Source organism: Galeopterus variegatus, unplaced genomic scaffold, assembly GCF_000696425.1.
Source record: "Galeopterus variegatus unplaced genomic scaffold, G_variegatus-3.0.2 Scaffold5676, whole genome shotgun sequence".
NCBI lineage: Eukaryota > Metazoa > Chordata > Mammalia > Dermoptera > Cynocephalidae > Galeopterus > Galeopterus variegatus.
The window spans coordinates 34741-48648 of record NW_007731787.1 but is presented as its reverse complement, the minus strand read 5'-3'; the positions used below and the strand labels follow the sequence as shown (position 1 = coordinate 48648).

At 38.6% G+C, this 13908-nt stretch overlaps 1 protein-coding gene across 1 annotated transcript; it reads right to left on the bottom strand.

The window, feature by feature from the left end:
* Nucleotides 1–3704: 3704 nt before the first annotated feature.
* Nucleotides 3705–12554, bottom strand: LOC103605241 (28S ribosomal protein S5, mitochondrial). The gene is made up of 6 exons (XM_008589823.1): nucleotides 12462–12554; nucleotides 11270–11316; nucleotides 10749–10806; nucleotides 10391–10453; nucleotides 6255–6391; nucleotides 3705–4080 (listed from the first exon to the last, which is right to left on the bottom strand). Exons 1-6 carry the CDS (start codon nucleotides 12532–12534, stop codon nucleotides 3856–3858), a joined length of 603 nt encoding a protein of 200 aa, XP_008588045.1. The 5' UTR covers nucleotides 12535–12554; the 3' UTR covers nucleotides 3705–3855.
* Between the last annotated feature and the right edge of the window lie 1354 nt (nucleotides 12555–13908).

Genomic DNA, 13908 nt, shown 5'->3' with positions numbered 1-13908 from the left:
ATTACACTTGATGTCATTAATGGATATAGTTGGGTTTAAATCTACCATCTTGTGTCTTATTTTCTATTTGCTCATCTGCTCCTTGTTCCTTTTTTTTTTTTTAGCCTTTTTTTGAACTGAGTTCTTTTTAAGATTGCATTTTATCCCCTTTGTTGGCTTAATAGCTATAACTCTGTGTTACTTTACTGATTCCTGTAGAGTGGGGTTTTAGTGCACATCTTTAATCAATCTACCTTCGAATGATACTATATTATTACTTTACATATGTAAGAACTGTATAACAGCATACTTCCATTTCTCCCCTCCCGGGCTTTGTGGTATTTTTATCATACATACTACTTCTACTTATGTTAACAACCACACAATACATTGCTATTATTTTTGCTTCAAACATTCAATTATGTCTTTAAGATATTTAAATAATAAGGAAAAAGGATCTATGCAATTCTTTATGCATACAGTAGTAACCTATCTAGATACCATTTCCAGTGGTCTTCATTCCTTTGTGTAGATACAGGTTTCTGTTATCACCTTTCTTCTGCTTGAAGAGCTTCCTTTAATAATTGTTAACACAAGTCTGCTGATTCTTTCTGATTTTATTATGTCTAAAAGACCCTCCATTTTTGCCTTCATTTTTGAAAGATATTGTCACTATGCAAAGAATTCTAGCTGGGGAATTTTTTCTTTCAGTATTAAAGATGTTGGTCCACTGCCTTCTAGCTTGCATTGTTTCCAACTAGAAATCTGCTACAATTTCTATCTTTGTTCCTCTGCACCTAATTTGTTTTTTTCTCCCTTGTTTTTAAGATTTTCTTCATCACTGGCTTAAAGTTTAATATGGCTCATTGTACTTCCTGAGTCTATGGCTTTATAGTTTTCATCAATTTGGAAAAAATTCAGCCACTATTTCATCAAATATTTTGCCTTGCCTCCCTTTCTCAGGACTCCATTTAACATGTTGGGCTCTTGAAATTGTCCCACAATTCTCTAATGCCTCAATTCCTTCCCCACCCCTTTTCTTCTTCAGCGTTTTTCTTCATGTTCAAGTTCATTTATCTCCTTTGTGATGTCCAATTTGCTGTTAACCCCATCCAGTGTATTCTCCATTTCAGATATTGTAGCTTTCATATCTAGCTTAATTTGGGGTTTTTTTTGTTTTGTTATCTTTTATGCCTCTGCCTAACATGTTCAATTTTTCTTTCTAGCTTTTTGGATGGAATACAGTTATGTTTTAATTTCCTTGTCTACTGATTACATCACTGTGCATTTCTGGATCAGTTTTGATTCATTGATTTTTCCCATCACTATTGGTTTTCTTTTCTTTTCTTTTTATTTTTTAAAAGATGACCGGTAAGGGGATCTTAAACCTTTGACTTGGTGTTGTCAGCACCATGCTCACCCATTGAGCAACCAGCCATCCCTATATGGGATCCGAACCCATGGCCTTGGTGTTACCAGCACCATACTCTCCCAAGTGAGCCATGGGCTGGCCCATTATTGGTTTTGTTTTCATGTTCCCTTGTATGACTGGAGATTAGATGCCAGGTATTGCAAATTTTATGTTATTGGGTATCAGATTTTTTAATATTCCTATATTCTTGAGCTTTGTTCTGGAACACAGTTAGAGACAGCTGTTTTCCAGTTTGATCTTGTTTTTAAACTTTGTGAGTTGCACCACAACTATGTTTAGTATATGGTTGATTTTTCCACTACTGGGACAAGATTCTTCTTAGTATTTTTTTCCATTGCCATCTGGCATATGAGGCTTTAGACTGGATGCTGAAAACAGGCACTATTTTCAGCTCCAACACTGTTCCCTCTAATCCTTTTGGGTGGGTCTTTCTTTGGCCTCAGGTAGTTTCTTGACAGGCATGCACTATTTGGTACAAAACTGAGTATTTGATGGGAACCCTCTGCAGAGCTCAGTTCCTCTGCTGTGCAACACTCTCCTCTAAGGCATTTTCCCTTGTGAATTCCAGCCATCCTGACAGCCCTGGACTCCCAACCTCAACTCAGGGAGGCCAAGAGGTCCTGATGGGATGACACTTTCTGGAACCATGGACTTTCTCCAGAGAAGTAGGGATAATTTTATTTCCCTTTTCTAAAGGATCATTGTCCTTTGTTGGCTGAAGTTCACTGTCTTGATATTTAAGCATTTAAGGAGGGAGGGTAACTTAGTAAGACAGAAAATTCTTACATAATAACTACTCCAGCCAAATATCACAGAAAAAAAAGTACAGCCCCACCTTCATCTGAAGATGTCACAGGCTGAGAACTTTTACCACCATCTAGCCTAACATGGCCTTCTCCCTATCCCACAGTGTCACTGCGGTGCTCCTCCCACTTCCAGGCAGAATGGTATCAGCAAAGATCTAGATGGGAGCCATATTAGGGAACCTGGACTTCCACCTGCAGCACCCTCATTCCACCACCAGTGCAGTCAGAGGACGCCTGCTAAAAGATTTAAATAACTTCCAGAGTTTCATAATATAACAATGAAAATGTCCGGAATACAACCAAAAGCACTCATCACACCAAGAACTAGGACATTTAAAACCTGAATGAGGAAATACAATCAAAGGACACCAACATTAACATGACCCAGATGTTGAACTACTTGCATGACAAGGATTATAAAGCAGCCATCAAAAAAATTCTCCAGTGAGCAATTACTCACACCCTCGAAACAATAAAAAAAAAGAAAGTCTCAGCAAAGAAACAGAAGATATAAAGAAAAATCAAATGCAAATTTTAGAAATTAAATATACAATAGGCAAAATAAAAATACTAAATGGATGGCTTAAGAGAAGAATGGAAAGAGAAAATAATGAGTGAACCTTGAAGATAAAACAATAGAAATTACCCAATCTGAACAGAGAGAAAATAGACTGGAGAAAAAACAAAACAAAACAGAGCTGCAGAGGCTTGTGGGACTATAATAAAAGATCTAACATTTGTGTCATCAGTATCCCAGGAGGACTTGAGTGGGGCTGAAAAAATACTCAAAGATATAAGACAATAATAATATATTCCACAGAATGGGAAAAAACTTGTAAATCATATATCTGATAGGGAGCTTGTATCTAGAATATATAAAGAACTATTACAAGTCAATAATAACACAACCCAATTTCTAAAATGGATAGAGGATCTGAATAAACATTTCTCAAAAAAACACATACAAATGTCCCATAAAGATCTTAAACATAATCAGGGGAATGCAAGTTCAAATCAAGTGAGGCACCCCTTCACGCCACTGGGATGCCTGTTGTCAAAAGACAGAACAAGTACTGGAGAGGCTGGAGGGAAACCCTCATACACAGCTAATGGGAATGTAAAATGGTGCAGCCACTGTGAAAAACAGTTTGGCAGCTCCTCAGTATAGTCAAGTTATTTAACTGCTCTGTAAAATAAAATTAGTAACATTCACTTTGAACAAATTGGGGTTAATACAAGGGTACTTCAAAGAGTTCATGGAAAAATAGAATTAAAATACAATCTTTCCATGAACTTTTTGAAGTACCCTCCTATACATTAGCCATACTTATTATAGCATTGTTATTGTGCATATTATTATTGATTGGGTCATGCTCCCCCCTAATTCATTTACTTTTTGTTTAAATGAATATTTAATGTAGTCTTGGACTGAGGTATGTATATAAAGTTCCTATCACGTAGACTGGCAATACCATGTGCTCAACAAATGTAAGCTATTAATTATTTATTTGTAAATAAGGAGTTACGGTTGGACTTTCCTCAAAAAAACTAAAAAAAGACATCCTAAGGTACAAGGGTTGAGTCTCTCCCAGGTGCCAGAGAGCATGAGGCACTGGCTGTACAAGGCCAGAGGGAAGGTTAGGTGGCGGCTCTCTTTAAACCTGCCCACACAGAGCGCTTCATTCCCTGTGCAGCCTTCACGTCATCCCAGTCTAGTTTGATGTCTGGAACCTCCTCTTCTGGCTCTGGATCCATTCTCAAGGGCCCCTGCGGGGAAGCAACCACAATGGGCAGAGGGCCACACTCCTCCCGGAATTCCACAACATGGAGACTCTTCTTATCAGCCAACTGTTGATGGGTTTCCTGGGCAAGACCAAATTGAGAACACAAGGTCAGGTCTACACAGTATATCTGCAACTTAAAGACCAGGAACTTCCATCAGCCAGAAGGAAATGAGCAGTAAAAACACACACAGTCTGGAGGAAGTTTAATACCATTTCACTTGATTTTGGGTAATGTGCTTTGTGGAGACCTGTTATGGGTGGATCACCTCAGCCCCATCTCCCTACCCCCAGCTGGAATGGAGGAAAGGCCTTGGCTTCTGGTTTCCTGCCTACCAAACCCTCCTAATTATGTGCCATGCTGTGCCAAAAATTGAACTTGAGTCTCACCAAGCCCCTAGATCTAACTACTAATTTACAGGAAATACAGGGCAGAGAAGACATTAAGGACCCCACAGGTATTTAGGCAGCACCAACCTACAGGACACAACCTGATTTTTTCAACAAAAAAAATTACAAGAAAAAAAACAAAAGAAGGGAATCTACAGATTAAGAGAGACTTAGAAGACATAGCAAAACCATATAATATATGGACTTTTCGGCATTCTGACTCAAACTGTGAAAAAAATTTCTTTTAATCTGACAAATGAATACAATTGTATGGACACTGACTGGATATTTGATGATGCTGAGTTATTGTTAATTTTTTAGGTATAATAGCATCATGGGTTATTTTTTATCCTTGTCTTTTAAAGATACATACTGAAGTATTTATGGATAAAATAAAATGATGTCTGAGATTTGGTTCAAAGTAATGGACTAAGTAGGGGTGGTATTAAGGTTGGTCATGAGCTGGCTGAAGGGGCCATGGGGATTCGTTATAGAGGGTGACCAAAGGAGTCTGGAAACCAGCAATAAATTCAGTAGATAGTTTACTCATAGTACATTAAAGTACCTAATATGTTCAATCCCATTTCCAGACTTTATGGCCACCTTGTACTATTCTAATTTTATACATGTTTGAAATTTAAAAAGAGATGAGCGGTTTCATAAACAAATAACTTAAACTGGTGTATCTTACAATCAAACACATGCCACTTAAACCGGTGGCATTTTTTCTTCTTGAGTGGCACATTAAATAATGCAACTCTTTATAACTGATAAGCATTTTAGAAGAGATGATACATGGTAATTAAAGTACTAATGAAAAACAAAAATATCACATAAAAGAACAAGTCTACTGATCATAAATATACTATCTAAAACCACATCTTAATTACATCAAACAAACCTGTAACAGTAAGTACGAAGTCAGTACTTTAAAAGATGTTTTAGATAGCACCAATAGACATGGATGCCATTGAAAAAAGATCTTTTATCTGAAGACTTCTTTTTCTTTTAATTAACTTCCCCATAAACAGAGACATGTAAAATTATTCCATGGATCATTTCATTCAAAAACCACCATCCCACTCTCGAAGTGTCAGGAAGCTGTTGAAGTACTCAGTGAACAGAGTCGAGCAAATGGAGCCTACTGAACCTGGTTGTCTTCTCTGCTCATACACCTCTGCTAAGGCCTACCCACCCTTCTAAAGCACAGGGCATCCCTGCTGGGCAGGTAGGAGGGCTGCCCAAGAGGGAGGCCCATGCAGTCACAGCCCTTCCCCTCTGCCGAGGAGTGGAGTGATTGTGAGCCAGGCCCAGGCTGGGGGGCAGGGGTGGCTATCTGGGCAGTACCCCAGGGCTCCCACGTATGAGGTAAAATCACTTTCCATGTTAATGTTCATAGTTCTCTACTACTTGAGGTTTCAGTCTGAGCCACCTACTCAGGTAATGTGAAATCTGACTGTGCTTCTCTTGAATAGAAAGGTGCCCTGGGAGCTTTACTCTAGTCCCAACTGAAGGGACTAAATTACAAAATGGACTCTCTCTTTTTATTTTACATTTCCATACTCTTGGAGCTTTAGGACAAGCATGTATTCTTTTCATATTAAAATGTAGACTGTAATCACTGTCTTTTAAAAATACTAAATTTTGTAACTTCAGAAACCTACAAAGTGTTTTTTTACAGGCTAATTTTCATTAACTAACTCTTCAGTAGATTTGACAACCTGATGCAGCCATAGACAGCAAAGAATGCCCAAGTCCTCAGGTGGTCCTGGGACAGCATCTCCAGGAGGCCCCATAACATGTGTCTCAATGCACACAACTGAAATACAAACTAGAGCTTCTGTTTCAGACCCTAGGAAGGGTTACCTGGTGGGAGAGCCCACGGAAGAGGCCCCGGGTGAGGCTGATCATGTTCATGGACCCAGAGACCTTGGCATACATGTCTTTGATGCCAATGAGCCGGCAGATGGTGATGATGGCCCTGTGGCAGTGGAGGCCATAACCTAGAAAAGGGGAGAAAACAAGTGAGACACCCGCCCACTCGCCTGCAGCAGGTGTCAGTAACCCTGCAGGCTCTCCCGTGGCTCTGGGCTCTGGGTTTAGGAAAACTGGTTCACATTCTGATTTCACCACTTCCCAGCAGGGTGACCCTTGACAACTTACTGAACTTCCAAGATGACACTCATTTAAGTGGGATGCTATAAGGATTAGGGAGATAATATATATGAATCTCCTGAACACAGAAGGCAAAAACAAGGGCTATTCTGAAGATGAACAAAGATGCCTGAAAATTCTTGGCACCCCACACTCATGTTAACTAAGGATCAAAGGACACATCTGTTCTCACCCTCCTGGACGGCTCAGTGGCACTGAGCAGATATCCACTTCCTCCTCACGGAAAAACTCCCCTTTTGGCTTCAGTAACAATCCTCTCCTGGATTTTTTCCTAGCTACTGGCCTGTCTTCTCACCTCCTGGCTGTCCTCTAAGTCTTGGGTGGTCTCCTCTCCAGCTGCTTGCCCTACTCTTGTCCACCTATAATCCCTCTTCCAGAAGAGCTTTAAAAATACAAACCAAACACACCACTCCCCCATTTAAAGCCCTCCTCTTTCAACTGTTCTCTGAATTAAAATAAGATAAACAATAAAGAACTTCACAACTACAAAGCCTTCCAGGCCCGAACCCTGCACCTCACTGACATCATCTAGAGACGCCCTCCTCACACTGGCTTTCCCACCTCCAGGACTTTGCACTTGGGGTCTTCCTCAGCCTGGAATGTTCTCCCAGCTCTGCTCCTTTGGCTCCTTCTCACCTTCAAGGTCTCACTCAAATCACTCTTCCTCAGAGAGGGCTTCTTTGACCACACCATTGGTGGTGGCATCCTTCCTCCCCTGCCCCCCAATGCAGCGTACTGATTACAGCACTCAGGCACTCAACGAAACCTGCTTATCCAGCGCTTCCCCTCAGGAGAACATGGGCTCCACGTTTACAACTGTATCCCCAGGGCCTAGATCAGGATCTGGTAGTGCAGGTGGGAGTGAGGAAGAACAAAAGGTCCCATTTAGACTCTTTAACACTTTGATTTGCCAGACATGAAATTTGGCACTCACTTCCCTGATTTAAGGTAAAAGATCTACTCTAGAAGTTGAACATCACTGGCTTTCTAGTTTCTGATTTTTCATGGTAACTCAATATCTGTGTGTAAAACTGTATTTGGATACAAATACATAACATTCTCACCTAAAACTCACCCTTCTACTTGAAATAACCAATTAACTGTGGACACTCCATAGCTATGCTAGAGTAGCTAAAGACAGGTAACAACGGGGCTCTTCTGTGTGGAGTTATCCCCACACGGGACTTGTGTTCACGTGTGAACATAATGCATCCACGTACAGATGAACACACACCTAGACAGAGGTGAACATGAAAGGTGTAAGGCAGACTTTGGAAGGGCCTGGGAGGCAGACTCTACCCTGTTACTGCTGGATGACCCTGGGCAAGATCCTCCTCCCTGCAATACCTACTCAGCAGAACTACGAGTGAACACCAAGGGAAGGTACGCATAACACACAGCCCCTAGATCACAGTGGACACTCCATGAACGGTAGCCACTGGTTTGAACCTACACAAATATCCATATCATAGCAGTCACAGTCCTACAGTAATTATTTGACTATACTTTGATTGCGAACACTTCCAGGCAGGGCCTATGTCAAAAAACACTTGTTTAATAAAAGTAAAATAATGTGTATATGTATTTATATGAAAAACCCTTTGCGGTGCTGTGTAAGGAACTAAATACTGTCCTGCAGCCAATGTAGATGTGGTCCATGATTAAGTAAGTATGGGCATGTCACATTCTCTATTTTCCTTGGGAGATTCATATCGCACAGCAGCACATTAAAGACTGCAATGTTCACAAAGATGCATGAACATCTTTTTGTCTTTTCTTGATCTAGTTTTCCCACTTGGCACCTGTATTAGTCCGTTTGTGTTGTTACAACAGAAATACCTGAGACTGGGTCATTTATAAAGAACAGGGGTTTATTTGGCTTACGATTCTGGGACGGCTGCATCTGGCATGGGCTTTAGGCTGCTTCTATTCATGGAAAGCAGCAGGCAGCCAGCAGGTACAAGCAGATCACATGGCGAGAAGAAGCAAGAGAGAGACAGAGAAGGGAAGTGCCAGGATCTTTTAAACAATCAGCTCTCGCAGGAACTAATAGAGCAAGAACTCACTCATTAATCCCCCACCTAGGGAGAGCATTAATCCATTCATGAAGGATCTGCCCCCATGGCTCAAACAGCTTCCAGCATTGCCACATTGGGGATCAGATTTCCACGTGAGTTTTGGTGGGGACAACACATCCAAACTCTATCAGCACCTTTTTTGGATTAACACCTATTACTCTCTCCTCAAAGAAATAGTAATGCATAGGAACACAGTTTAGTAAATGCCTATTTGTATATGTGTTTTAGGAAATGTGTATAAAGTGTGACACAGTTTTAGCTTCAAAATCCAACTATTTAACCCTAATACACTCTAATATAAAACCCTAATTGTTTAAACTATATAGAAACCTGAAAAATTCAGCTTTGATTAGAAGACAGGAAAGATTAAAAAAGGTAACTCCTGTAATTAAATTAAAATTGGACTAGTTTTTCAAAAATCATTCAGATATAAATGTTTTAGACACACTGTTTAGACCAACACTACCCAACAGAAATATAATGCAAGTCACAAACAGAACACATACATGTAATTTTAAATTTTCTCATTAATGCATTAATAAAAGTTTTAAGAAAGTAAAATTAGTTTTAGTAATATATTTTATTTTTTTGAGGCTCAAAGAGTTTAATTTAGTGTCCAGTTAGTAATATACTTTATTAACTCAGTATGTCCAAACATTATCATTTTGAAATGTAATCAATACAATATTTTTGAGATGTTTTACATTCTTTTCTTCCTACTAAGTCTTCGAAATCTGGTGCATATTTGACATAGTAGATCAAAAGCTCCATTTTAAGTGCTCAACAGCCACAGTTACCATGTGGCACAGCGCAGGTCTAAACCCTGATGCCTAAGTATTCAACTCAACACTTTTTCTAATGACAAAATAAATGATTTTTATCAGGCATCTGGATGATTAATTAATTATAGCAAGCTAAAGCAAAAGGAAAGTGCTGGTATATTAACACAACTGGCACTCTATTTGATTTTTTTTTTCTTGACTTATTTTCATACCATAGCTCTACCATATTTTCATAGCCATAGCTCTAATTTCATATTAGAGCTTTAATATGAAAATTTAAATATAATGTTTTATCTCTTCTGACACCAACTTTTTGAGAGTTATATACCTATAGTTATATAAAATCATTTTTTAACACCAAGGTCAAGGGTTCAGATCTCCATACCGGCCAGCACCAAAACAAACAAAACAACCATTTTTCACTCTAGATCTATAGGTGAAATGAAAATCAGAATGTTTAAGAATCCTACACCCAGAGTCCACTGCGCATGACTATCACACCCCCGTGACCCTGAACTGTCTGGCTGAAGGGCCATCCTTTCATCCCCAGTGCTTAGCATAGCCCTGGCTCACAGATGTTCAATCAATACTTGATGATGAGTAGTAAGTGGCTGGAACTGAATAAGCCATAAGAGTAGAAACATCTAATAGCATCAGTGAATAATCCAGGAAGAACGAATGTACCCACTCACCCACACCCAACTACTCTCTCGGTTACTATTTCCTATTCACAAGGTGCTCTTCCCACCTAGAATTACTCCTGGAAAGTGTGTGCACTCACGGGAGCCTGTGTACCTTGATTATTTTTTATTTCCCAAGAGCCTCATCCTCTGTAAGCCTGGCTTAGCCCTTCCATTTTGGTGTTTTCAACATGAGTTCAAGTAAAGGGGAACAAAAACAGAGAAGCAGATGGAATTGTTATAATTTCTCTACTTTATCTTCAACAAATGGTAAGTATTTTAGTTACCTCTGGGTTGTTTCTTCATCTTGATACGTGTCCTTTTAAATCTTAAAGAAATATCATGGAATACTGGAAGGTAGAAACATAAACACAAGAAAGATTATGTGTGTGGCTTTGACACCCTTGCAGACATTACAAAGCAACAGGTACGACCCTAAACAGCCAGCACACACCAGCCAAGGATGAATGACAAATTCTGACTTCACTCATTTTACTAACCTTCTCAGGAGATTCAGTTTGTTTCCAAATTGTATATATTTGTAAGAACATAGTAACGGAGAAACACAATGATACCTATAAAGATACACGGCCACACACACTTCAACAAGCACAATCCTGCAAATTTTAAAAGACTAACACTCACTTGTATGGTCTTCATATCGTTCTATGTAATGCAAATAGCGAATTGCTTTGTTCTTTGCCTGAAAGAAAGAAGGAAAATGTTTTCTGAATCTCTTGTTGAAATTTATTTTCTCAGGGATTTCCAAAATACTTTTTATAAAATATTATAAAAAAATTTCACCTATGTAAAAATGTTAATATAAGTCCTTACTTTTTAGAAGTATATATTTTTTTAAAAAATCACAATATCATTATCACACCTAAAGAAATTAACAATAATTCCTTAGTATCTTCAAACATTCTGTTAGTGTTCAAACTTCTACAGCTGTCTCATAACTTTGGTAAGAAATCACAAGTCTGATAAAAATGATGCAAAGGAATATAAGTATTCTGAAACTGCTTTTAATGAGATATGTAACTTTCAACAGCAAGCCAAGTGGGAAGATTCTGGGACAAATTTTTTTTTGTGTGGTTCCCACAGTGTCTAGCACATACCTTCTTGGTCTTTTATAGTGAGTGTCAACAAAGAAAATGTGTACATACTTTTCTAAAAGCATCCTTTCGTTCAGTGGCTTTCCCAATAGCAAAACCTATAAACAAAAAGCAAAATTATGAAAAGGGTTGTTAATTTGGCACATAATCTGCCTTTTACCACATTCTAAGTTTCAGCTCCTACAGTATTTCATAGCACTTTATCTTCCTACCACCCACAGAAAACCTATCAAAAGCCAACGGGAAAGCATGAGGCTTATCTGTTTTGAGGTTTTCTGGAAATATTACATTTGGGTGTATTTATGAAATTCAAGGTTAGATGCATAAAATTATCTTTTACAAATCTCTAAATAAAACTAAATATACTCAATTTAAAAAACCAAATATACTCTAAATTAATAAGGCAAATGGTTTTAGACATTTTTGAAAATAGATTATCCCAAAAGGGTGGGAAAAAACATATACTGCTACAGAGTAAAACCATGACTTCACTGGAAATTTCAAATGGAATTCAGACTTTAATTACCCAGGAAATAAAATCAATGATTCTTCAGTTTGTGAATACTTAACCCCATGAAATTGAGGTTTATCACAAGTTATGGAAATGCTCCCATTATTTGCTACCATCATTAATTACTTATTTTGAAGAATGTATGTTGTTGTTAAATCATACACAGGAAAGTAACATAAGACAATACTGCTTCAGGAGACATACAAGACATTGGAGACCTGGGACAAAAGGGGATGTGGAATACAATTCCTAGCTTAAACAAATCAAATGAAACCATGGAAGCCCTAGAGGAAAATACAGGAAATCTTATTTATAATCTTCTAATGAAGGCTTTCTAAGCAAGACATAAAACCAGACATGATAAAAGACTGATAAATCTGCTATATAAAAGTTTAAAACTTCTGTGGATTTAAAACTCCTGTCCGGAAAAAAATTAAAAATTAAATCAAACTATCTGAGAGACAAAGGGCTAATATTCGTAACTTATAAAGAGCTTATACCAATGAATAAGGAAAGGAACAATCACCCCCCCAAAAAATGGGCAAAGCATTTATGAACTGACACCAGAAGGGCTTACGACAAGGTTTGTGAGCCCAAACCACTAAAAGGTTTATTCAGGAGAAAAAGTCTGGCCAGTGGCACAAGCCCATGGACTTGGCACAGCACGGCCAGCCACGCCTGTCCTCCGCCACACCGTCACCACCACTGCATGTACTATCATGCCCCATTCACCTGCAGCTCCATTTCCATTCCCCACGGCGACCAGGACCCGGACTGATATCTTTCTTCCCTCTTTTGCCGTCATATTGAAAACATTTCTTACCTAAAAGACAAAATGTCTCATAAATATTACACCTTAAGAAAATCTCGTAGTAGGGACCTGGAGGGACCTGACACACACACACACACACGTACACACAAATGTACACACACACGTACATACACACATACACGCACACACAAGCACACCATCCTCAGATTCCAAGAGCACAAACAGCAAACTTTCTTCAAATGCAACCTCCCTCTGGTCTGTTCCTTCAGGAATAAAATGGAAAGAAGACTTTCTGTTCCTATTTCACAGGGTCATGAGAAGGTACAACTGATAATCTTTAAAGGAATTTGAAACTACATTCAATATATCCTATCTTAGTGAATGTATCACAAGAAAGGAAAATACTGCTGATAAAACTTTGACATGGTTTATCACTGATTGTAACATGTATTCCAATATCAGAGATGTTAAAATATGAAAAAATAGGCATCGGAGAAATGATGAAATGCAGTATACAGAAATAATGAGCATAGACACCTACGTTAACAATAGGCTCAACTGAGAATAGAAAATTTGGAAACACCTGCTTATTATTAACTATAGGAAAATCTGCATTCTTTCCGGCCTATTTTAAAGGCCAGGAACTATGAAACTGTTAACTAGACTGTTTACGTGGTAGCTGTCTCTCTGTTCGTGGTGGCCCCTTTCCTATAAAATGGGATTAAAGGAAAAGGGAGCACAAGTCCACTTACAGGAAACTGTCCACATGTATAAGAATTCTTCAAAGGGGTTAACTTCCAAAAGCTATACGCTGGCATATCAAAGACATAAAATACTTGGAACATATTTTAAATTCCATAACGCACTTGACATTGAAGAAACAATATGCATATTCAGAGAGACTCAATCCCAAACACAATAAATTATTCCATACAGTATTTAGCACTGATTAAGTACGCAGCGCCAGCTCAAAGGGCAGTTGACCATTTTAGCGACTGCCCTGGAAAGAGTGATGAAGTTTACTTGATACAGGCTCCCGAGCCAATTGTGTTTGAGAAACACTGCATCCTATAGGCAGCTCCTGTAGATTCAAAATGCACGTCACTATGTTTAAGGCTCTGAGAAGCCACATGATAAAGACACCAGGAACCCAGTGCTTTCCATCCTGTTGGTGAATACTTCTTGGACTCTATTGTTTCATAAAATACAGTTTGGATAATAATGTGACAAGTTATATCAAAGATGTTCAAATTCTTTTTTGGAAAAATGCAATCTAAACACACAAGTAAATAAAATCATTTCAGGGAAATTCTAGAACGAGAGGCTTTTGAATGTTTTCACCAAAAAGAAATGATAAATGCATGAGGTAATGGTTTTACATTAACTACCCTGACCTAATCATTACAA

Excerpts from the sequence above, each read along its gene's own strand:
- LOC103605241 (XM_008589823.1), bottom strand. The coding sequence starts at position 12,534 with ATGACGGCAAAAGAGGGAAGAAAGATATCAGTCCGGGTCCTGGTCGCC. Across the intron at positions 11,317-12,461 it reads GAATGGAAATGGAGCTGCAG|GTTTTGCTATTGGGAAAGCC; the intron begins GTGAATGGGGCA and ends TTTTGTTTATAG. Across the intron at positions 10,454-10,748 it reads ACGATATGAAGACCATACAA|TATTCCATGATATTTCTTTA; the intron begins GTGAGTGTTAGT and ends TCTACCTTCCAG.